Source organism: Gallus gallus, chromosome 21, assembly GCF_016699485.2.
Source record: "Gallus gallus isolate bGalGal1 chromosome 21, bGalGal1.mat.broiler.GRCg7b, whole genome shotgun sequence".
In the NCBI taxonomy this organism is placed as follows: domain Eukaryota; kingdom Metazoa; phylum Chordata; class Aves; order Galliformes; family Phasianidae; genus Gallus; species Gallus gallus.
The window spans coordinates 6,700,097-6,725,152 of NC_052552.1; the positions used below are offsets into that span (position 1 = coordinate 6,700,097).

General features: G+C 45.7%; 2 protein-coding genes and 1 long non-coding RNA gene across 40 annotated transcripts in view; 2 read left to right on the top strand and 1 right to left on the bottom strand.

Moving 5' to 3' along the window:
• Positions 1–2,352, top strand: part of EIF4G3 (eukaryotic translation initiation factor 4 gamma 3) — a 97,174-nt gene extending 94,822 nt beyond the window's left edge. For all 32 annotated transcript variants that reach the window (XM_015297265.4, XM_015297269.4, XM_015297266.4 and 29 more), the window contains one exon: positions 1–2,352. In XM_015297265.4, coding sequence (XP_015152751.2) covers positions 1–182 — 182 coding nt within the window. In that variant the 3' untranslated portion in view covers positions 183–2,352.
• On the bottom strand, positions 1,995–11,989 carry LOC121107400. The gene is made up of 2 exons (XR_005841485.2): positions 11,587–11,989; positions 1,995–11,114 (listed from the first exon to the last, which is right to left on the bottom strand). It is a non-coding gene; the product is annotated as an uncharacterized LOC121107400 (long non-coding RNA).
• Positions 11,903–25,056, top strand: part of HP1BP3 (heterochromatin protein 1 binding protein 3) — a 20,010-nt gene continuing 6,856 nt past the window's right edge. For 3 of the 7 annotated variants that reach the window (NM_001006560.2, XM_046903174.1, XM_040651202.2), the window contains exons 1-7: positions 11,903–11,958; positions 17,698–17,897; positions 18,327–18,429; positions 20,774–20,927; positions 21,170–21,329; positions 22,764–22,907; positions 23,479–23,559. In NM_001006560.2, coding sequence (NP_001006560.2) covers positions 17,802–17,897; positions 18,327–18,429; positions 20,774–20,927; positions 21,170–21,329; positions 22,764–22,907; positions 23,479–23,559 — 738 coding nt within the window. In that variant the 5' untranslated portion in view covers positions 11,903–11,958; positions 17,698–17,801. Of the gene's footprint in view, positions 12,676–17,697; positions 17,898–18,326; positions 18,430–20,773; positions 20,928–21,169; positions 21,330–22,763; positions 22,908–23,478; positions 23,560–25,056 lie in introns of all 7 variants that reach the window. The other 4 variants (XM_040651200.2, XM_040651199.2, XM_040651198.2 and 1 more) reach the window with 4 other exon arrangements.

Below are 25,056 nucleotides of genomic sequence, written 5' to 3' on the forward strand. Positions count from 1 at the left end.
ATTTGTTGCGGATGTTTTTCGATTGCCTGTATGACGAAGAGGTAATATCAGAGGATGCCTTCTACAAGTGGGAAAGCAGCAAGGACCCAGCAGAGCAGAACGGGAAAGGAGTAGCGCTGAAATCTGTCACAGCATTCTTCACGTGGCTACGGGAGGCCGAAGAGGAGTCGGAAGATAATTAAAACTTAAAATACAGGAAAAAAAAAAAAAACCACACAAAAAAAAAAAACAATTTAAGTATTTTTTTAAAAAGTTTCACGTCTTCGCCAATCACAGTGCAGCAAGGCCAATTGTCGCACAGACCCCCCTTCCCCCACACATGCACGAGTGGGAGAGGTAAAAATAGATAAACACAAAGGTGATCATGGAGGAAAAAAAAAAAAAAAAAGGTACTTGAAAAAAAAACAGTAAACTTCAAACCTGGCGGGAGCACTAAACCAAAATACATGTATTATTTATAGAAAATATTTTCTGTTTTAATCTTTTTTTTCTTTTCTTTCTAAGCGAGGACTCATAAAAACACAAAGCAAAACAAACCTGTTTAGCAAAAAAAAAAAAAGTTTAGAACTTTTAATTTATTATTTTAAGGACTGCAAATGCCAGTGTAATTTTTAAATTTGCAGTTTCTGTAAACAAATTGTATAATAGAACAAAAAGCAGAGAAATAAATTTCCCTCCCCTTCGTATGCACCTCAGTTTTGTTTCAAAGCATGATAAATAGACAAAACTTTTCAGGGGGATTGGGGTAAGCTAGGTGAGGAAGAGATCCTTTTTTTTTTTTATTGTCATCAGATTTTTCTGCCTGCCTCTCAGCTTGCTTCAGAAATGTAAAAGAACGTAGTGCATAACCTTGGATCGGAAGGAAGTGAATTTGAGAAAACGGCTGCGGACCAGAGTGCTCCAAAAATAACTCATTCAAAACAGTGCTACCCTGGGGAAAAAAAAAAAACAGTACTAGTGATACTTTCAGAACCTTTAGAGCAACTTTAAGGCTTGTAAATACATAGAACAAATATTTAAAAAAAAAAAAAAAGAAAAAAAAGAAAAAAAGAAATTGACTCGGATACTATTTCTTTTCACTTTCAAAATATAAAGAACAAAATAAAGACAAACATTGCAAGTTTAAAAGAAAGTAAAACGACTTCTCCTTTGACAGCTGCTGAATGTGTGCACCATCTCAGTGGTGCTGGCTTCCTTTCCATTGTGTAGATCCTCAGTTCCAAATTGTGTACATATAGTGTGCGTATGTATGTGTGTCTACCAAAAAAAGAAGGGTGAGAGCAATTGTTTTTACAACAAAAAGGTGGGGGGTTGCTGCGTGGGAGACTTCTTCTGCAGAGAGAACTTAATGGCCAACAGCAGCCGGCTGCTGCAGTGCTAGGCCCAGCTGCTCGCAGCGTGTTGCCGTGAGGCTGCAGGGGGCCGCAGGGCCATGCCTGTTTCTGCAGCCATGTGAGCGCGGTGCCTCGTGCGACGTGGAACAGTGGTGCTGTGCTGGGGACTTGCGACGCAGCGACTGCGGAGATTGCAGCTGTTGAAGCAGAGAACCCCGAGAGCCCTTCTCCGTGGCTTGTGCATCTGCTGCTGCCCAGCTCCCAGCACTCTCCTCCACACCTGCTGGCTGCCCTGGTGTTCGTTAGGAACCGAAAAACCCAGAAGGGTAAAAAGGAACGCGACTGACGAGAGTCAAGAGGTGGAACAAGCGCAGCGAGCGACACAGTGCTCTTCCCATCCCTGCCCACCCCGTGGGATGCCTGAGGCCTGCTCACCGAGTGCTAGCTGAGCTGCTGCTGAGCACGTTAAGTCTCCTGCGTGTCTCTCATCAACAACCAAAGCTGACCTGCTGGCTCTCACCGTGAAGAAGCGTCTGCTGTCATTGAGTTTGTGAAGCCCTGACATGTAGTTTGTGAACTGTGGTCCGTGGACCACGAGTAACCTGTGGAGCATTTGCTGGTGGTCTGTGCAGCGCTAGCTGCTCACATGATGCTGTCTTATTTTCTTTCCAGCTGCTAAACCACTTCTTTTTAATCTTAAAAAAAAAAAAAAAAAAAAGGGAAAAAGAAAAGGAAAAACAAGAAAAAAAAAGGCAAAAAATACATTAAATACTTTCCTAATCTTACTTTTACATGTAAACAATTGCTGTACTCGCATAAGGACGTTACTTGATCACCAAGGGGAAGGGAGGAGGGTACCTGGTTGTGGCTGGAGGGGGAGATGTCTGTGTGACACTTTCCCTGTTAATGTGTGTTCCATGCCATGCATCTGAGCTAGAGAATCCATGGCCTAAAACACTAGAGCATTGTTCAGTTCTTTTTTTTTTTTTTTAATTAACAATAAAATACTTTTCTCTGATGTTTTGTTAAAAAAGAAAAAGAAAAAAGATTTAAAAAAAAACAAAAAACTTCTCACCCATAATATATGGATATGTATGTATCTGCCTGTATAACACCCAGCAGTTCCTCATCTACAGCTGCTCCCCTCCCCACCCCCAGCCTTGGGCTCACCATTCCATGATGGTTTGTAAAGCTTTATGGGTTGTGTGTGTGCTCTTCTTGCAAAAGCTAATTTTTGAGCCAGAACAAGAGTGGGTATGTGATGGTTTGTAGCAGTGAAATAGTTCAGTTAAGATGTGAGTTTGTGTATAGATTAGGCCAAATATTTGCTAAGTTGTGCAGCACTCACACCGGATGAATTTTCTCTTGGAAGGTGGGCAGTGTTCAGACCCTGCTGGGGATGTGTGTGTCCTATGCCAGAGCTGCCATGTGCCGCTACACAAGGACTGTGATTTGTGTGTTGTTTGCATTGAATCAGAAAGGTAGAAATTGCTGGAGCCTTTGAACATTCATGTGAATCAGAGCGTGCAAGGGCAGGGATGTTGGAGAGCTTGAATCTTCAGACTGAAGGAGCTGGAAAACCACTTGCTGGAAGGAAGGGGATCAGTGAGCACATGGGTAGAGGAGAAAAGTCTCTCCCCTCCTTGTTTGAGCCTGTAATGGTAAATGTGCCTAGGGAGTGGAAACTTGCCTTGTTAGTGTCTTGCAGCAGGAAGGAAGGTTTCAGAGGTTTTAAGAATGTTTTCAGAATTACCCAAAGGCTCTGAAAAGGTGTGTTCGCAACACAGGAATTTTTACACCTTCTTAAGCTGGAGGAATAAATCTGTACATGGAGTGATGTAAGAAGTTTATACGCTGGGCATAGGCTTCCAGCAGTGGATATGTTGCCTTGAGGCTCAGCTTCCTACAAATGTCACCAAAAGGAGCACATCTGGTCCAACCTTGGAGCAAAATTGCTTCCTCTGCCCGCCTTGCTCTGTTTGCCACATGCTGCTTGCTTACCTGCAGGCTGCAGCTGCTTTTCAGTTGCCTTCTAAATCTGCATGGATTTTGGGATGTAGCTAGTGGTCCATGAAGATCTTTGCAACACATCCTCCCTGTAGGGTGTTAAAAGAGAAAAACTGTAAGAGATGCATGAAACAGAAAAGAGGGTAATTAATAATGATAAGTTTTCTTCTCGTGATTGATTTGCAGAAGCCTCATTCTACATACATGCGTGTTGTTACCTAGTGATACAGCAAAGTGTAAGCAGGGAGGACAGCAGATATCCCCTAATAATACTAAGTGCTTGTGGTTTGTTTTCTTTTCCCCTTCCATCTTGGTCCTACAAAGCATTTAAACACATCGCCTGGGCAGGCTCATGAACATGGCAGGGAGTTAATGCAGCTCAGCAGGAAAGAGATGCATTAAAAGCCATTTCCACTGCTGGGAGCCCTTCTTGTGCTGTGTGTGCTATCAAAGGCGCAGGCAAGGAGGAGCAGATGCATCACTGTCTCTGTTTGTCTTCCTTGCTGAAAATGTCCCTGTACCTGGAGCATTCAAAGTATCCAGGCCAGGTGTGTGCCTAAGGCTGGTTTCTTTCTAGGAAAGTGTTTCCAGGACTGCATCGGCCATTTCTAGGAATGAGGTCAGGGAATACGCAGATAACAGACCTTGCAGTGTCTTCTTGTGTTACCTCATTTCAGTTTTTAGCCTTATCTTCTCAAGACTTTTCTCAAGAAATAGACCTTGGTGTGCAGCTCTGCCTTTTGCTTTTTCCCTATAAAACTGCCCAGTCTGGCTGCGTTTCAGCTGTGCCCTGTGTGCACTGGAGCCAAGGAGCCCGAGGTGCTCCTGAGTCACGTGGGTTGTGGCACGGTGCTACTCACGGTCACACCTGAGTGCTTTCCATTTCTAAACGAGGCAGCAGCTCCCAAAAGCTTGTGACAGGGATGTTGCAGGTACTCTGCAAGTGAGAACAGTCATGAGAATAGTCATGATGTGGTTGTGATTTTGCCCAGGACCATCACTCCCTGGTGCAAGAGCTGGTAGCTAAAGGCTCACGGAAAGAGATTTGGGAAAAGGGATTTGGCAGTAGAGGTGCTTTCCAGCATGTACAAGACAGATTTAAGCTAATAGCAACTTACCAGTCTGCTGCATCCCTGTGACCCCTGTTTGTAACCTACAGATCATTTCTTCTGAGAAAGACAATGCAGGGCCTCTGAGAAAATCCTTAAAACCAACTGTAGATGTTGGCATCTGGTTGCCAAAAGGGTGGCTGTGATTGTTCCTGTATGTTGAGTTCCAACTCGAGTTTTTTGCAGACAAAGGTACCTGAAGCTTGTTGGTTTGTCAGAAGCATTCACTGTAGAGCAGAACAGTTAGTACAGCTGTGCCCCTGGTACCAGTCCCTTGCATTTGGTTTGTTCCACAGATGCGAGAGGGTTCAGCTTTGTAGGCAGCAAACTCAAAACCAGGCACACATACCCACACCCAAGGCCAAGTGCTGGGTCCTGCACTTTGACCACAATAACCCCATGCAGCGCTACAGGCTTGGGGATGAGTGGCTGGATGACTGTGAAGAGGAAAGGGACCTAGGGGTGTTGGTTGATGCTTGGCTGAACATGAGCCGACAGTGTGCCCAGGTGGCCAAGAGGGCCAATGGCATCCTGGCCTGCATTAGAAATAGCGTGGCCAGCAGGAGCAGGGAGGTGATCATCCCCCTGTACTCAGCACTGGTGAGGCCGCACCTCGAGTACTGTGTTCAGGTTTGGGCCCCTCACTACAAGAAAGACATCGAGGCCCTGGAACGTGTCCAGAGAAGGGCAACAAAACTGGCGAGCGGTCTGGAGCACAGGCCTTGTGAGGAGCGGCTGAGGGAGCTGGGATTGTTCAGTCTGGAGAAGAGGAGGCTCAGAGGAGACCTCATTGCACTCTACAACTTCCTGAAGGGAGGCTGTGATGAGGATGGGTTTGGCCTCTTCTCCCAGGCAAATAACAGGATCCGAGGAAATGGCCACAAGTTGTGCCAGAGGAGGTTTAGGTTAGACATTAGGAGAAACTTTTTCTCTCAGAGGGTGGTCAGGCACTGGAATGGGTGCCCAGGGAGGTGGTGGAGTCGCCGTCCCTGGCAGCGTTCAAGAGGCGTCTGGATGAGGAGCTACGAGATATGGTTTAGTGGCTTGTGGTAGCAAGGGTAATGGGAGGACAGTTGGACTAGATGATCTTATAGGTCCTTTCCAACCTCAAGATTCTATGATTCTGTGATTCTATGATAACCCTCTTGTACCCGCACGGCTTCCCTGAAGACCACACCAGGGAAATGGTGATAACTGCAGAGCAGCCTCAAGACACTCAGCTCCCTTTAGGTGAGGTGGCTGTTGGCCAGAGGTAGATGTGCTGGTGGTGAGGTGCCATGAGGTGGGAGTCTGGTCAGGGCTGCTGAGGAGGAAGCACGGGGCAGAAGGGCAGACTAGCAAGCACTGAGCTCCCACATGACGTGCTTGGGAGGGAGATCTTGGCTCTTTCTGCTCTTTGGAAGATGTTGGCTCTCTGCTGCTACTTGACCCTAGGCCAACTGAGTAGCATCTCTGGCCAAACAACATCAGCAGAAGCGCCAGCTCTTCACCTGCCACTTTCTTTTAATAAGGTGCTAACTCAGGGTGTGCGAAAGGCCACACGCTGATAGAAACCCTGAGCAATGCTCTGAGGCCTGAGGGCCACATGCACACTGCAGCAACAGTAGGATGGAGCCCAGGGCTGCGCGGCTGCTTGGCACTCCAGCGCCGTGGATAGATAATCCTCAAGGAGCCATGGCAGGAAAAGCATGGCGACAGACAAGCAACCACAGCAAGTGTGAGATTGATCAGCCCACTCAGCTTCCAGCAGCATGACTAAACCCTCGCACATATCTGAGGAAACTTCAGTAGAAGTTTTCTACCCTTGTATTTTCCACGGGGCTCTTCATACCGCCTATCCTGACAATCAGTTATGTCTGAAATAACTCCTGCGTATTTAAATGCAGCTGTAGGGATGCCCTGACCATGATCTATGGAAAGTTTTCATCATGTGGAGCTGGTTTATCTCCCTCCCTTCCAGCTGCTAAATTGCACTGAAAAGAAGAGAGAAATAAAACCAGCTCCTGCTCCATTCAGTGCTTTCCAAAGGGGAATTTGTCCAACTGTGCCATTGCTGTCCCAGCTGCAGGGATGTTTGTGCTGTGACTGCAAACTGGAAGGGAGAAAGGGGTCATGGGGAAGGCAATCAATGCTTTAAGGAAGTTAGGAAATCTTTGTATTAATGTGAGAGGAGAAAACAGTAAAGCCTTCCTTTTGCATGCTTAGTTGTCTTGTTCCAGCCCCCTGTGAGGGTTAATAGCAGATGTTGTCACAAAGCACAGTTCCCAAGCTTGGAGTGCAGAGCATTAACATGTAGGAGAGCACTGTTAGAAGTCTTTTACTACAGCACTGCAGAGAAGGGCTGAAAAGATCATTTCAACTGGTACTTGTGGGTCTCACCTGTGGAGGAAAACGGGTAATTTCAATGCATCAGAATAAGCTATTCTGAAATAATGCTGGGTGCAAATGCTCTCTGCCTGTAAAGATAGACTTAAATGAATGAGCTGTCCGTCTTGGCCACCTCCTGGTTGTACGTGACCGAGTTGTGCTGGGTACCTGTGTACTGCACCAGAACAAGGGGTCCTAAGAAGGGAGGAGGCTCTGCAGGGCTGTGGCACTGCTGCCACATTAACTTATGATGATGAGCACAGTCCATGGCATTGTTCTCCTGCTGCACAGCCCTGCTTTGGGTCTTCAGGGCAGAAATAATTCCAGTGAACTGCCACAAAAGGACAACACAACAGTGGGCTGATAGAACCTATCCCAGCTGCTTCCTCTGAATTGCTTTCTTACAGTATCAGTGTCTGCCTTGGGATCAGCTGACATGAGATGCTTTTTTCATGCAATGTAATCATCAAATACAAAGAATTTCACAGATCTTCTCTGCAGAGCACATGCTCATCCTCCAAGAAAAGGTGAACACATCCGATTCTGCTGGCTGCCTCCACCATCACAAGGTAGTTCATTTGAACAGGAGCCTGGACTATGGCTGTCAAATGTCAAAGACGAGCCAGCCGACAGGATTTCCCATGGAGAGACAAGTGAGCCAGCACCAGATCTGACTGTATGCTTCGAGCAAGAGCTATCGCCAAAAATGCTTTAAATTCCTGCTCAGCCAAAGGGTTTTGTCTTCCTAGAAAGGCTTGCTGGCATGCTGTTGCTCTGTTACAGCTGCAGGACCAGTGTGAAGGCCATAGCCCAGCCAGGCCGCTGAGTGTGCTGGGCATGCTGCTGGTAGCAGGGGCACACAGTGCACACACAGCAGCCAAAAATGAGCTTTTGTAGCTGGAAAAGTGTCCCAGCCGGGAGGCGTTCCTGACAGTAAGTTATTACCTGCCTGGTTGAGAGGAACAGCCGCTGCCTGCTCTGCGCCGCAGCCTGCTGCGAACCAATTTCAATTTGAAATGGTATTTGGTTCAGAGACTAAAGGAACTGAACAGCATTCCCACTGTCAGAAACTAACCATGGGGACACACAGCTTTGGGAAAGGTGTGTTGACCTACTGTGAAACGCCAAGCTGGTTGACTTCAAACTGTCTTTGGCTTAGGGGAGCCACTGTTTCTTCTTGCTAGCTTGGGGTAAAATAAATCACTGCTGTAATGCCAGAAGTGTGATGGAAAAAGCACAACTTCCAGCCACTGGTTTCCCAGCGATGACCATATCTGCCTCATTAGTCATAAGGATCTATTTCAGATTAGGGCATCTCTAGAAAAGCAGCAGCCTGTGGAGGCTACTTAGCCCACAGCATTTTTCTGAAAGGTCCTTTCTTTATGGTCAAAATTTCTGCCAGTTCCAGTGGCAGGTACGTTTCTGCCATACATAAAAACCCATCTTGGCTCCGGAAGAGATCAAACTTTGGTATTTTTTATCATATTTTTATTCATTCGTTAGGAACTAATATGAAAACGAGTGGGCAAGTTCAAAAGTAAGCAGATTGGTTGGAAAATTGGAAAGGGTTTGAAAAGAAAAGCTAGCTGTTTATTTATCCCATTATCCCTAATGGGTATTAGGAGGAGCAACAGAGATCAGCTGGGAGTGGAATGTGGAACAGTCTGGAAGTGTGGGAGTGGAAAAGTATGGCGAAAAAATTGTTGGAGGCTGATGAAAAGATCAAAGGTAGTGTCTGGAGGGTCACAAAGTGTCAGAGAATATGCATTTTTTGAAAGCAGAAATTGAGTGATTTTTGCAGTTACAGCAAACACAGTATGCTAGAAGAGAATTCTAAGTTGTTCTGGCAATCATAACAGATGTACAGTTGGTAAAGCAGCCAAACATGCCCAGAATGGCAACAAAGTACAAAGCTGTGGTTAAAGAACATCACATCATTTGTTCTAGAAGTCAAGAACTGTATGTGCTGTCCAGGATCTGTGGGAATAGTGACACCATTTTGTGAAGCAGACAAGTCCTTCATCACCTCATACTTTTGCATGCTGCAGAGGGGCTTCACTCAGCCCAAGGTAGTCTCTCATATTGATGTGAGACCCACATTAATTAAATGCTTTGAGTTTGTGATGGCCTTGGGATAGCTATACTCAACACCATTGCCTGTTATCTGTGTTAAGCTGAAAACATCAACCAGGCTCTCCCTTCACAGCCAGGCATGCCGCTTGCTGAACAGAAACCTCAAGGCAGAAGAGCAAGGGTCCTGCTCAAGCCCTCTGTGAGCTTCCTTGGAATGTTTACTGTGAAATTAGCTGCTGTGGCCATACACTCAAAATGGCACAGCCTGACTCCCATCAAATAGCGCTGCCAGCAACAACAGGCTGGTTCTGTTACAGCTTGTCTTAGCCTCAAGGTTACATCAAACTCCAAATTACCTTCCTCAGAGACACACTCAGGGAGAAACAGGTTTAAAAGGAAGAATCAGTAGACACATGCTACCCAATTTGATGAAGACTTCTTGGGGAATCTTTGATTTGTTTCTCAAAGCACAAGAAGCTGAAGAAGAACATGGAGCTCGAGGGATGAAAGAACGAAGCAATAGGAAGGAGTTCCCCAGCCTGCTTGCAGTTAGATGTGGAATGAAATCGAAAAAGACTCACATTCTCCCTGGTTTTACAAAACAAATGTGAAAGGCAAGGTAAAAAAGTGGAAAACAAATTTGCCAAAGTGAGGTAAGGATACCAGAGGCAAGGCCTAAATATAATCAGCAATGAAGTTTGAAGCTGCAGGCCAATGTTAAAACAGAATTTGGTGACAAAGACACTATACCCACTTAGCCAGCAGGATCGTGAACATAGCAGCAGAAGCTGATTTCAGCGTGTAGAGAGCACACCACGACACGGGTAGTGATAATCTTCTGTTTTGTTCCCTATGAGGTGGTGAGCTGTTCAACAACATGGGTGATGTGTTTATTAAATTTATACATACATACATATATATATATATATAAAAATTGTGGCAAAATGGGGAAAACATTAGTTGGTGTATGGTAAGAAAGTAAACAAAAAGGCTTGTGACCCCTGGAATGGAGGTACTGAGACCAGAAGTACAATGGGTTTCATGTTTCCAGTAGAAAAAGAACATGTGGCATTGGTCTAGAAAGTCTCTAAAGGATATGGGGTGGAAATGGTAAATCACTCGACACGCAAATTTTATGGATACTCATCTAAACAGTAGCAATAGCTAAATGACCTGGTTTAAACTGCAGGCTGAACTGTGCTGTCAAAACCCAAAGCTCCAGGCAAATTTGTAGAAGCTTTAGGGCTGCAATCAAAATCAAAAACAATTTTAAGGGAAAAAAAATCCATGAACCAGCTGAGGTTCATACTATTGCATGGCACCTGGGAGGGCTAGAAAAGGGACTGAAAGTGCTTAGCACTTATTAAAAGTATTTGATGATGATGATAGTGCTGTATACAATCACAGTTTGATGGCAATTTCTCTGTCCTGCACTGCTCCCTTCCTCCTGTGCATCCTCACCAATGCAGGCAAGGTCACCCTGGTTCCCAAAGCTTCACTCTTCTCAGTGTGATACACCATATGAATGGGGGGAGGGAACAACATCGGCCCACCCAGAAAATGGGGTGGAGAGGAGAGGAGATTGAGCAGCGCCATGCTCCCTCTGTGGGATGCAGCTGCCTTGCCCAGGCGCAGTATTTTTGCAGGCTTCCCAGCCCGCTGTGGTCAGGCAGGCATGTGGCTGTAAGGAATGCACAGGGCCCACAGCTCCCCTCTGGGGAGGATTTAGAGATATTAAAAAAAGAGAGAGAGAGAGAGAGATGGAGAGAGACAACAAAAGCCTTTCTCCTCCTCTGCTTGTGTCTCAGTGCAGCCCTGTGGGTCGGCAAGTGCAGGTGCTGGAGTATTGCACAAAGGCTTGCAGTGAGCAAGGGGAGGGCAGCTGGGGTGATTTCATCTTTTCCTTCATCGTGTCTTAAAAGTCTTCAGCAAAGCAGCATGTTCTCTCTTGCTCCCTCTCCTCCTAATCCCACCCCTCCTGCCAGAGAGGCACCGCTTGGGGGGAAAGGCCAAAGAACACATTGCTGTGCAGCTGCGCTGTGGTTATTCCGCACTCACAAGAAAAGAAGGAATGTTTGGCAAAGTGGAACCATCTGGCTAAGGCTGTTCAGTGTAGGAGACAAAGAAGAAAGCAAAAAACCAGGGAGAAAGGCTGGGGTGGAGAAGATGACCTCAGTCACAGCAGCCGGCTTTGGGCAGAGACGCTCTCAGGTGTAGCAGCCACCTAAGGGAGAAAGGTAGAAGCAGCTTAGACAAGAAACAATCAGTGTGAAAACCAAATACCTCCACTGCACTGTGGATGGTTTAAGCGCCTCTTAGAGGAGTGCTCATGGTGTGGCTGTTGGGTGCTGGTGCCCAAATGAAGGCCTGAGTGCCTTCCCCATGTCACTGGTGCCAGCAGAGGGCTAGGGGTAGGAAACATAGCTGAGAAACCAACTGGTGAGAGGAATAGCTTTGTGACATTGGGAACCACACACTGTAAGGCTCCGGGAAGACACCGTGGCCTGCCAGCTGTGTGTAGAAGTGTCCATGAGGCGTGCTGGCTGCCCTGAGAGTGGGGGTGGGTGGGACCGGAGGCACCCTGAACTCTGGTAAGGGAAAGCAGAGAGGCCAGGGGAAAACAAACAAACACAACAAACAACAACAAAACACACACACACACACACAAAAAAAAAACCAAACCGGGAAAGGGCAACCTGAAGGAACGTGAGAAAGAAATGAGGGGGTAAGGCTGCAGGCCACGGAGCGAGCGCGAGGCCCTCCAGCACCCTCAGGAGGCCGAGGCGGGAAACACCTCAGCACAGCGTTGGGCGGGAAGGCGCCGCGCACGCGCACACCCACATCCACATCCACGGCAGAGGGAGGGAAAGGGGGAGAGCGCCCCGCGTTCGAAAAATGCCCGCGGCTCATCATTGGCCGGCGGCTCCACCATGCCCCGCCCATCACCCGGCGGGGCCCCGCCTCCTCGCCCCGCCCCCGCCCCTTTGCCCCGGCCCCCCCCGCCCCTCCCCCGCCGGTTCCCCCGCCGCCGCCATTAGAGGGCCGCTTTGTGTCCGCTGGGCCCGCTGGTGAGTGAGGGCCGGCCCCGCCCGGCGCCGCGCCGCACCGCGGGGAGGGGGGGCGGCCCGCTGGGGCGCGGAGGCGGCTTGCCGGAACTGCCCTCAGCGCCGTGCCGTGTCGTGTCGCGATAGGCCTCGCCGTGGGGGGTGTCGCGGCGCGGCCCGGCCCGGCCCGCTGCTCCCGCCCGGTGCTCGTGCAGGCCTCGAGCCGGGCCCCAGCGCCGCCTCACCGCCGCCTGTTCGTTTTCCCCCACCGTTCCGTTTATTTTCCTCCGCTAACTCGATTCTTAGAGCCCGGAGGAGCGCAGCGCTCCGGGGCCGCGGGCTCGGCGTTCCGTGCCCGAAGGGAGCCGCGGGTCCCCGCGCTGCTGCGGGCCGTGCTTTCCCCCCGGCAGGCCGCGCATCCCGCGCTGTGCTGCCGTATCCCTGACAGGAGAGCGGTGTAGCGGCTGGTGCGGGGCGAGGCGGCTCCCCCCAGCTCCAGGAGGAGGATGTCGCCTCCCCAGGGCCCTTAGCGAGCCCTTCCCGCCTGTTTTGTAACCGTTTCTGTAGTCGCGGGTGTTTGCAGAGCACAGAGGGCAGCTCAGCCCATGCTGGAGGAGAGGGAAAGTTGGATAACGGGACGGTGGGTGTGTTCGCTGCTTTTGCAGGCTGACAGTTAGCTGGCCTCTTCGCTGTTTCGCAGGTTATTTCGGGAGTCTCCCTCGGCCACTGAGGGATCTTCGGGTTAGTGAGCCCTTATCGGATCTTAGCCACTCTGTGGTCGTTCAGGCGTGTGGTTTCTTTTGTTTGTTTCTACTGCAAATAGTGTTTTTAGCATCTTTAAGGAACGCTTGGCCAGCAGCAATTCTGATGGAGCTGAGGAGCTGCTGAAGAGCTTCAGAAGCGTTCCTGTTAATAAACTGTGTGCACAGGGGGTGAGAGGAGGGGGAAGTGTTGCACTTCCCTCAGGTTGTAGCTGCTGCAGTTAGTTTTCTCTCCAGAACATGTTTTGATTTTTTTTTTCCCCTCCAGTTTTCCCTGTCAGTAGAAACTGACGTGTTTCTTTTGCCAGAGTTTTGCTAGAAATGAGCCAGGCTGTTCTTGAGGATTTTAACTTCCTTGAGAGGGAATGTGAGGAGTTTTACATTAATGGACTCTAATACGAGGTGTGAGTAGACTGTATAGAGTACCAGGAATTTGTAGCTTTCCTCAGGTAGCACTGATACCATATAATGAGTGATGGCTGAATAAGTCATAGCTTAGGAGGGTTTGTATGGTGGTGTTAAATGTAGACTGTAAGCATGGAGGGTGCTGCCTATAAAAGGCTTTTATCCTGGTGTGTAGTGTTAGCAGCCTGAACTTTCATTTGGTTGTCAGTGGTTTGTCAAAATTCATAATGTTGGATCCCGGAATTAAGAAGTTTTGTCGTCTTAGATGAAACTCAGAAACAGATTTCATGCTGGAATAGCTGTAAGTTTGTGAGCTACACCTGCTGTAAACTGAAAGCTGAAGCTTGCGTGCTCCAATGTAGGCTGCTTCATTCTTTGGTTGCCTCTCCCAGCAGGAAATCATGGAGAATCCAGATCATGGATTGAAAATTTTTTTTGAAAACATGTTGCCCTGTCACAGTCTTGAGCATCAGTGCAGTGAGAGGTTGTTTTCATGCAGCTATGCAGGCAGGAACTCTGCTCTGTATTAATCCTTTAGCTGAAGTTTTTCAAGTTTCCACGTGTGGTAGTGACATAATTGAAGTTTCCCAGTGTCTGTCTCTGTATGTGTGTTTGGACGTGAAGATTTACTGCTGAGTATAAGGGGAGAAGATAATCGAGGCTGGGGAAGCAGTCTTCTCTTCCTGTCTGTACAGGTCAAGGATGGATGGATAAAATCTGAAACCTGTAGTTCTTTTTATATTGAGCTGGTGTGTGTGGTGGTGGAGTATAGCAGAGTTGAGGCATGGCTCTTTCCTTCTATTTTAATAAGCATCTGTTGAGACCGAGCTGGCTCTGAGTTGCTGTGTATCCTAGAGGGAGAGGTGCTGAGCTTGGTCCCAGGTGGGCAGGCAGAGCATCAATCTCACTGCAGGAATGCATTGCTTTTTTAAATGGAAGCAGCACCTGTGCATGCAGAATGGTGGTATTTAATCTTTGTGTTGCTGTGTAGAGCTCAACAGAATAGGCAAGGTACAAGTCAGCTTCTGTTTAGTGGTGTTTGGGGTCTGCGGGCTCAATTCATTGCTACCCTGAAATGAAAATTTATCTTCAGACTTCAAAAACAACAACAACAACAAAAACCTCTTGCCATTGGGTGTCCATGTGTAGGAATGCATGTGTTTAGGTGCTAGGAGAAAGTCTTCTGCTTTCTTGCTCCCTCAAACCCTGATGTGTTTGGGATTTTAACATTATAGGGAAGGAGTCAGTGGAAAGAAGCTGTAATACCAGTCAAGCCAAATAATTTCTTGCCTGCTGAGTGGTGAGCTATTGGATCTTTGCATTGGACCAGTGCTGTTCTTTAATTGAAACAAGATGGTTTATAATGCTGCTAGCAGCGTGGGGCTCAGATAACCTGTAACAGATCTCAGGGAGACTCAACCACAGGAATGCTGTGAGCACAGCCCTTGTAGCTTAACTGAGGAGTGTGTTTAAGTAGGACACCTCCCAGGAAATGGAAATGGCGTGGTGACTGCAAGGAGCAACAGCTGCTTCTGGATGGGACAGTGCCTGCAGAGCTCTGATGGAGTGGCGGTGGTGGGAGCACAGTGTGGTGAAGGGACACACGGCCTGAAATTCACAAGAGTGAATTTCTGAGCAGGTTGCCAAATAAGGATTAGAAATGGGACTAACTCGTATTCTGCATGCAGTCAGATATTTTATTTCTCTGCATGTTTTTGGGCTGCTCAACATGACTTGGTACTGCTGGTCTGATTTAAGTGGGGCAGCAGGCTGCTTGGTGAGTTGCAAAAACAGAAGTGAGATCAGTAAATGCTAGAACATCTCTGTAGAGCAGGCTGAGAGAGACAACCAGCTGAGAACTTCTGATGGATCTGTTCTGTAGAGCAAGTTTCTATCAAAGATGGTATATTCTATGGTGATGTAGATGCTGAAGGATTTGCAGTAGGGTGTCTTCCACCTGAGCTGGACTTCTAGGGAAGAGCTTTGAGGATTTCAGAGGGCCAGCAGTCTTGATAAAGTGGACTGCCTTGCAGTTCAGAAGGTAACATTTTTGCATGTTTGGTTTGGATTTTCACTTTTGCTTTGCTGAAATAGTGATGTTTCCATGTGCTTTTTTTTCCCTATGGCTTCTGAGACGTTTAAATGCTCAGTTGCTCAAGACAGCATCAGAAAGTAGCAGATAACTGCATGATAAATAGTAGCCTTGTTTTGAAATCCATTTACTTTGCTTTCTTAAGCCTCTTTGGTAATAAACAGTCCTTGTTTGCCCTGCTTGTAAGGTTGTCAACTTCACATCCTTCAAATCTGCAAGAATTTCTTCTGCCCATCTGCCCTGATTTCTGGGCACACCTTGCACAGGGTATTTCACGCTACCACGTTGTGTCTATGAGCTGTCAGCCACCGTGTTCACGCTGTGTCGCAGTAATGGGACACCCTTTCCAGCACAGGGTTGGATGTGCTTTCTTGTTTCTCTGTGGCATATTTGCTTTCAGACCACCTGGCCTGGGTACGCAACCAGGAGCCTGTGACTTGATATTTGTGACAGTGCCACGGTCAGCTTGCCACATTCGAGACCTGATTTTATTCTAAAACATTTTCCCTTGACTGAGATCGCAGTCTGAGATAAGCTGGAAAATCTTATGGCCAGAAGAAATTCAAGGAGTCAGTTGGGCTGTGCCTTGGATTAACGTGAATAAAGTTCCTCTGTTAAATGGTGAGGGAAATCCTCTCTTGAAATACTGTTCAAAATGCACATCTCACCTAACACCTCTGGTTTTGTAGTGGTATTTCATGTTTTTTTTTTTTTTTCCTCTTAACAGCTTGCTGATAGATCAGGAAGAAATCTGTGCAGGGATATTTTTCTTATTGATTCATAGTAAACCTGCTTGCACCTTTGCCTGGATTTTCCACTCCTTGAGCTGAGACTGAATGCAATCCATCATTTCAGCTAGTCTAGGAATCCAGAGAGGTTTTTGGCCTCTTCCCGCTTCCAGAGTGCAGTCTGACATTTGTACAACTGCAAAACATGCACAATACTTTCCAGTTCCTTAAAAGCAGTGCCTGGGACACTTCCCAAGATGCCATAGTATCCATTGTGTGAGGCTGGGGTGTTAAATACATCTCCTGTTCTGTCTTTCTTCTTAGAAAAAAAAACATTTGATTCCAACCTGAAGCCTGATGGAATTCTTCATTCTGTCCTTTTCTTTCCTCCAGTGAGGAAGGAAAGTCCCACAAAATAAAGAAGTGCTGGGTTCATGTGTTCAAACTGGCTGTTAGTTTTCCTTTTTCCATCCTGACATGTCATCAGTTCATCTCATCTGTTTTGTCTATGGAACATAGTATGCTTTGCTTTCTCTGTACCACAGATGTGTGCAGTCAGCATTCAAGTTTATTAATGTATCAGTTTTAATCAGTAATTGATGATCTGGGGAAAGCAGTTTGCTGCCTGTTGGTTGTCAGCCCTTGCGAAGCTATCCTACCTTAATTAACACACATTGCGCTCCGCTCTTTCCATGCTGTTGGGTTCTGAATGGGCACTGCAGTCATAGCCTGGGGGGTGACAGCAGTGCCCTCTGCAGATGAGCCAGGTGTTGGGCGGCCTGGGACAGTAACTGGTGTGGAGAGAATCCCTATGGTCCATGGGGAGCCCTGCTGCTGAGTGATGAAAGGACAAGAGTGAAGGAAAACGTGGAGAATTAGTGGTTGGGAGTGTTTGGCTGTTTCTCCATTAGGAAGGGAAGATGGCACTCTGCAGCTTGAATCTACTGGACCAGGGAGGGCGAGTGCGGCCCTGGTTTGCCAGAAGTGAGGTGTTGCTTTTGAGGCTTTTAAAGGGGGGTGGTGAGAAGAGGAGAAGTGGGTGACAAAGTAAGGCCTCGAGTTGGCAGTATGTGTGGAGGAGCATCCCTCCTTCAGAGGCTGAGCTAGGTGGATGGGCAGCAGTAGGAGAGGCTGGGATAGTGCGGTAGGATGATGGTAAGGGGTGAGTGAGGCTTGGTCAGCATAATCCATTGGTGTCCATGACTGTGCTCATGTTTGGAGGAGAGTCTTGTAAAGCTTTAACCTTTTTTTGTCAAAGGTTTTGATGGTTGTTTTCTCATTCAAGGATTCATGCATTTCTTTATGTTGCATGGGGTTTAATTTGGAAGGGTCCCTGTTGTTTTATTTTCTGCCTAGCAGGTTAAACAGTTTAATTCCTTAGGCTAACAGAAGTTGTGTCAGTGTATGAGGGCATGCTTTTCCCTGAAGGGGATGGCTTATTAGTTTAGTTACTTCATTGCTTGGCTTGAAGCACGGTGCAATGACTACTCTTTGTTAATGCTTCCTGTTAATTTAAATAGCATCTTTATTCTTTCAGATATGTGTAATGGAGCAGGCTGCAGGTCTGGCTTATGCTTTTGCCATTTCTGCTACAACCATAAGTGCTCAAGTTTGTGTACATGTTTTAGCATCTCTGTTGAATGCCAGTGTTGATTGTCAGTTATGTTAGCCATGAGCTGTAAGTCATTTATTCTTTTCAATCTTTAGTTTGCTAGATACGCGCACGTAGATATTTCCGTTTTGTTAATTTTCACACCACATCTTTTCTGTACTTTAGGTTGACTCCTCACTGCACTGTGAAAGCCGTTAGGAAAAAGTCCTTGGGGTTAAAACCTGGGGCTCCACAGTGTTACGTGCACTTGGGGCTAGAAATAATTTTAAATGGCGACTGATCTGTCTGAAGCTGAACCCGTGCATCATAAGGCGCTTCCACTCTTAACGGGAACTCAGCTGATCCACACGGACAAGTTAAGTGAGGTAGGGGCTGACCCATTCTCCAGGCTTGCCCTTGGATCAGTCATTGACTTCCACTCCTGCTGAAGTTTTCATCGTACTCTTTCTCTCCTGGTTCTAGGGAACTCCATTGGGAGCCCAATAAACCCTCTAGGTGCTGTCTTTCCCTTTCCCTGCTTTTCCTGAGATGCTGCAGTTGTCAAAATCCCTGAATGCTCATCTCATTTAATGTGGAATGAAAATTTATTTATTTTCTAACTATAAAATGCAAAGCTGTCCTCTCCTGGTCTACTTCAAAGGTGCTGGGCTGGATATTACTGTCTTGAAAATTCTGAAATATATGAACATAACTAAAATATTTCTACATATGCTGCTTTGATTTACTTGAATCCCAACTCGAAAGCTTTCTGAGTTTTCCCAGTATCTGTACTGACTCATAAATGCTTTTTGTAGAAAGCTGAAGACGACACGATGCCGATCCGCCGCTCTGTTAATTCTTCGCGAGAAACTCCTCCCAAAAGCAAACCTGCTGAAGGTGGTGAAGAGGTGAAAGCAGGTACTGTAACAATTCTCTACTGGGTTGTTGTAGCCAACCATGGTGTTGTACCGAAGCATAGGCTTGGATGCTGAAGTTGCCAAAAAAAATCTTACAGCAGTGGTTTAAAATCCTAATAATTGCCTCCTTTTTACAGGCTGTTCTTGGCTTGCTGGAAATATTGTACACTTCTTAGTGGGAAGTCACTTGGTTTGTGCGTCATAACCCTGTGGCAAAGCCTTGACACTCTTAATATGAAAACATAGCTAGATATCATCTCGTCTAGGCTTGCATGTTCTTCTGAACAAAGGTAGAAATTGGGAATTTTCAGTAGTGTTAAGAAAACGGCTTGGAATAGAAAGGAGGAATTAGTGGTTGCAAAACCTAAGTGTTCAATTATTTTTATTTTCCTGAACAGAAGTGTTTTACCACACCATGTAATAAAGCCTGGTATTAATTAACATGTCTGATCTCAGCAGCTTCATCTTGGTTTCTCAGAATGTGTCATTTCAGTATAATTTTCATAGAATCACTCAGGTTGGAAAAGACCTTAAAGATCATTGAGTCCAACCACAACCCAACCATACTACCATAACTAATAACCCTCTGCTAAATCGTGTCCCTGAGCACCACATCCAAATGGTTTTTAAACGCATCCAGGGATGGTGACTCAACCACCTCCATGGGGAGCCCATTCCAGTGCTTAACAACCCTCTCTGTAAAGAAGTTTTTCCTGATATCCAACCTAAACTTACCCTGGCACAACTTGAGGCCGTTTCCCCTTGTCCAGTCGCCAGTGAGAAGAGACCAGCCCCGCTCTGCTGTAAGCACCTTTCAGGTATTGGAAGAGAGCACTAAGGTGTCCCCTCAGCCTCCTTTTCCCCATACGAAGCAGCCCCAATTCCTTCAGTCTCTCCTTCTGGGGCACATTCTCCAAGCCCTTCCTCAGCCTTGTTGCCCTTCTTTGGACCTGCTCCAGCACCTCCATGTCCTTTCTATACTGAGATGCCCAAAACTGAACACAGCACTCAAGGGAGGCCTCACCAATGCCGAGTACAGGGGCAGGATGACTTCCCTCGTCCTGCTCACCACACCATTCGTGATACAAGCCAGGATGCCATTGGCCTTCTTGGCCACCTGAGCACACTGCTGGCTCATATTCAGCCAACTGTGCATCAGTACCCCAAGGTCCCTTTCCATCAGGCAGCTTTCCAGCCACTTCTCCCCAAGCCTGTAGGATTGCCTGGGGTTGGGTCCTGCATTTTGGTCACAACAACACTTGGCCCTATTGAAACTCATACAGTTAACCTTGGCCCATCAATCCAGTCATTAAGTTTCAGTGAGTTTGTTCTCATTGGTGGGATAACTCTGTACATTACCTAGGAAAACAACTATTAATACACATTTAAATTTTAAATGTAGTGCTTTCATGGGAGGAAAGTTATGCACAGGAATGGAGTAGTAATGCTTAAGCTTCTTCTCAAAGACAGAAAACCAGTGCAGTGCACAAAGGCATTGTGACAGACAGCTCTTTAGCCAAGCAATGGGTAGCAGCAGTTTATATTTGGTTAGGTTGTGGTTGAACTTGATGACCTTAGAGGTCTTTTCCAACCTGAGCAGTTCTATGACTGTAATTCTGTTCGCGTGTTTCCCATTAGGCAGGCCAGTCCCTTAAGGCCTGCTCTTTGGTAGATGTGCTTGACGTAATTTGCTTGGTAAGTTGGTTTCTGACTGGATTTGATCCTGCTGAGAGACAAGTGCTACTGCTGATACGCATGCAGACTAAAGCTCTGCCAGATCTGGACAAATGGGATTGAATAATTAAAATCCTTCAGTTGCCACAACATGTAGTGCTGAAAAAGCAATGTTTAAAGATACGTTTGTTGTAAACAAAGCTGTTTATGCTTACCTTCTCTAATCTCTTTTAGAATTGTATGGTTCTGCACCTTTTTGAGTTAAAATGCATAAAACTTGACCTAGGGGAAAAGCTTCCATTTCCATGATAGTGATTTTTTTTTTTCTTCTTCCTCCCCTCCTCACCTGTAGGCATGGTGATGGGGGGTGATTGCAACAGTAACATCCAGAAGTTAAGAGAAGGATGGGGAATTAGTTCATTGTGAAAATACTGTGTGATGTTGTTTGATTCTGGCATTTGATGGCTGGTTGCACCATACTGAAGCTCTTTCAGTACCTATGTTCACTTTCTTACTTAAATTCAAATCACCCCTTAAAATTAGAGCAAAGAAATAGGTTGGAAATCTTTTTTAGGATGTGTTAGTGCTTTTCTTTTTTTTTAATCCTCCACCTTCACAAAGAGCAGGGGCTAGTTTTGGATAGTAACCTGATGCATTTTTGCATATTTTAGATGCAGAAGCCACTTCTGAGGAATCTGCCTCTGCTGGAGAAGAACAAGAGAATGAAACCCTGCCTGCTGCTGCACCCAGTGAAGCAGAACAGCCAAAGGAACCTGAGAATGAAGAGAAGGGGGAAACCAAGTCCTCAGTAGAAACCAAAAAGGAGTAAGGCTTGCTTAGTGCTGAACTTAGGAATTTGGGTAGGAGAAAGACTGGTTCTGTAGATGGAAAGGATTATGGGAGAGATGGAGAATATAGGATGTGTCCCTAAAAAAAAAAAAAAGGTGCCTGTTTTTCACAGGAAGAAGTATATTCAGTGTTAAATGTTCTGGGCGTATTTTTTTGTTGTTGTACTTGTATTGTTTTACAGTGTCCCATCTTATTATTGTTTTGCATTTTTTCCTAAGCGATAAGGATCAGTCTAAGGAAAAGGAGAAGAAGGTGAAAAAGACCATTCCTGCGTGGGCTACTCTTTCTGCTAGCCAGCTGGCTAGGGCACAGAAACAAACTCAGATGGCTGCCACTTCACGTCCGAAGATGGATGCTATTTTAACTGAGGCCATCAAGGTAAGTAGGAGTCAAGTGTTTCTTTGTTCACCTGTCACAAAGCAAAAGGACATAACTACAATTTATGGTTTCAGTTTTCTGATGGTACAGGCGATAGTGCTGTTGTCTTAGCAGGAAATTTAACTGAGAGGCATGTATGCTTCTGTCTGGAAACCCATGGATCTGAGATGTGATGATGATGGAAGGGCCCTGTAGCTTTTCTTTGTTTAGAATTTGTTTTCCTCCCTGGTTAAAATATTAGGAACAGCTCTGATGATGTAACCTGGTTGATTGCTGGTGTCCTTTAATTTGATGTGTCTCCTAGCCATAGTTAACTTGGTTTACCTTGATTAATCCATCTATTCAATGCATACCTTTTCCAGCATCTTATCATAATTAAGAGCAGATGGAAATACTCTAAGCTAGCATTCCAAGTGATGTTGGTTTTAGTTGACTGTATACTTCCTTCTGCGTGTAAGAAGAGACTTGTGCTGTTGGAGGCACTCTGCAACTCTGCTGTCCTCACATTGAGACTTGGTTTGTGCAGATTGCCTTCGCTGGAGACCTGAATTCCACCAGCCTTAATTACCAGATGGCCTTTTAAGCCCCTGAAGCACACTGTGGTGCATCCAAATCTGTTAGACTGAGTGAAGCCATGCCATAAACTTCAGGTTACTCTAAACTTTACACTTCTGGCAATGTAATAGTGTTACCAGGGCAGATGATGAAGTTCAGTGCTCTATTATACTGTGCATAAGTAAACCTTATCCTGTAGTTTGCAGCTGTGGTTTTTGGATAGTCTTTCTGAAGCCATCTAGATCTGGTAACTTGCTTAAACAGAGAGGGCTTTATCAAGTCACAGTTGGGGTTTTCTACAGTATGTCAACCCTCTAAACCCTGTCCTGTTCTGATCCTCGATTGGAGGACTAGTGATACAGGCTGGCTGACATGAATCTTCAAAGACAGTAATCCTCAAGATATGAACTTTAAATTGGTGTTTGTTTGTTCTACCTAGTTTGCTAATGCCAATCCTTTATCTCCTTCAAAAGATACCAGCAACTTGTTCTGATTAATCTGTTAATGATTGCTCTATCTGACGTCATTATAATGAATTACTAATGACTCACTGGTTGGGCAGTGCTGGTTTGTCCAAATGTAACTGTTTTTTTTTTTGTAATAGCATGTAGTGTACATGCCATTACTTTTAAGTACTTCAGGAGAGGGGGGTAGGTGACATGCTTGCTGTTCTGCGTTTGTGTTTGTCTGCTCTTCAGCCACTCTGAAAGAGAAAGTTATGTGTTTTCTTACTCACATTTTATACTCCTGAGTCATTGTAGGAAAAGGGCCATCCTGTGCTGGCCTGTAGGCATCATCAGCTCAGTCTCTCTTCTTCTGGTCCCATAGCAAAGTAGTTTCAGTCCAGATGTTCGTTACTAACTTTTGATCCTGTTGCAGGCCTGCTTTCAAAAGAGTGGCGCATCAGTTGTTGCAATACGTAAATACATCATTCACAAATACCCTTCCCTGGAGCTGGAGAGAAGAGGCTATCTTCTAAAGCAAGCCTTGAAAAGAGAGCTGGAGAGAGGGATCATCAGGCAGGTAAGGGTCGCTTTGTGGAGTGGTGCTGCCAGTGGTATTATTCAATCACACGGGAATTTAAGGAACTATTAGCAGGCCTCTAGGGAGATCTTGTTCTTCCTCTTGGAGGTTCTTCAGTCTCTGTGTTCACTTTGTTAGACACTGATAGAATTTCTGCATGGTTCTGTCAGTCTGATGCTGTGCACTGACTGTTGTCTTTTGTGCACTTGTGCACTGTGGGTGACTGTTTCATGGTGATAAATTGCTGCTGCAGTGCTGTATGACGCATCTTCAACCTGAGTCTAGCAACATCACTTCTGCAGCAGCATGTTGCTTTCAACACTGTAGCTTACACCTGTGATGCCAATTTTGTTAGGATCTCCTGGTCAGGGCAAGAGGGTATGTTTGTCATGTCTAGCCATGGCTTCTGATCTACTGAACTGGATTCAAATCCAACTTCAGCCCCTCACAGCTAATCACCAGGATGAGCATTCATTCAAAATCTGTTTAATGGTGTTGCTTAGTCTCCTTCAAACAGTTATTATCCTGTGTTACTTTGCTGAAGGCTGAAATGGACTTTGTTTTGAACTAGGTGAAAGGGAAGGGAGCTTCTGGAAGCTTCGTGGTGGTGTCTAATGCAGGAAAAACTGTTCAAAAAGCCAGAGACAGAAAGGTAAGGTGGAGTGCTTTAAATGTTACTCTAAAACACATGCATCTTATGAAATGCAGCTTAACCCCAACTCAAACAATTTCCCTCTACTTGCTGTACCTTTCCTCCCCCAGTACAGTAATTAAAAGATCTGTTTCACTGAAATCAGAATCAGAAAGCTAGTATGAGAATTAAGTAGAGTAATCAAAATCTTAGTTTTAAAATGTTTACATTAAACCCCTAGGCTTTGGTTCTGAGGCAGAAAACTGAATAACCCTGAAGTTCCTCTTCTGTCTTTACCTGGTAGAGAGAGATGCCTCTCAGGTATTGTAAGAGAACTTTCTGCAACTGCTGTTTCTGTTTTATCTGTTGCGTGGATAAATGGAAGACTTCAATCTTCAGCAATATCTATTAGACAAATGTTTTCTATTAGCTGAGAGAACAGAGGGAGGAAGTAGTGAATGTCCTAAGGCTTCTGGAGGGAAGCTGCAGATGCTGGGTGTGTACTGTTTGGAGGTAGTGTCATGTCTGAGTCCAGTCCTCACAATTAGTTGTGTTCCAGCACTGCTGTTCTCTGCTCCCCACTGCACTAGATGTGCAAAACACATTTCTAATGCTGCAGTTTCAAAATGCGTTGCTGGAATTGCCAGCTCTAGGTGATCCCAGAGAGTTTTCTAGCACTAAGGTGCTTACCTCTTGGCTGTGGGGCAGAGCCCAAGGCCTAAACTTGGCAGTAATAGTGACACATTCAATACCAGGACACTACAGGAAACAAATTAGATGCAACTTCTTTTTAGATAGAACTGTGGGCTCCATGGCAAGTTTGAGTAAGGCACCTGATAACTATTAATGCATCACTTTTCTTGTCTGCAGTATATTTGTGTATTTGTTTTTAGTTGCTTTTTCTATGTCACAGCTAAACAAATGGATGGCTTTTGGTTTTGGTGAATTTAGCTGGCAAGGTGAGCAGCTGTCTGGGTGAGCAGCACCCTCACCTATTTGACCATTTGCAAAGCTCCTGTTCAGTATCAAAATCATTAAACTTCAGCAGATTTCCTGGCTGTCTCTTCTCTCCATCATAAAAAGGGAATCATCCCCTCCTGATGGCAACAAAGTGATGGAGGAGAATTCAGGAGAAAGGAATGTTACCTTCAAGCAAAACTTCATGCTGTCAGTTGAACAAAAGTGCTGTTTATTGTTGGGAAAATTGGACCTGTATAAACAGGTCTTGTCTTTGATGGTTTTTGTTTTGTGTCAGTGTGAATCATTTTCACCTGACTCTGTCATTGAAAAGTAACAAAGAAAAAGCCTCCATTAAAAAATAAAGAGGAGAAGGAAAGTGTTTACTTAAACAAAAAAACGCACACACACAAAAAAAACCAAAAAACCAGGAAATATAGATGTTGCTAAATGCTCAGTATGTTTATGTTTACTAGACTTTCCTAGACTCCAGTGAGAATTCCAACAGATTTGCTAGACTTATTTAAACTGCTAAATTGTCTAAATTCCAAGAGCTGCCGT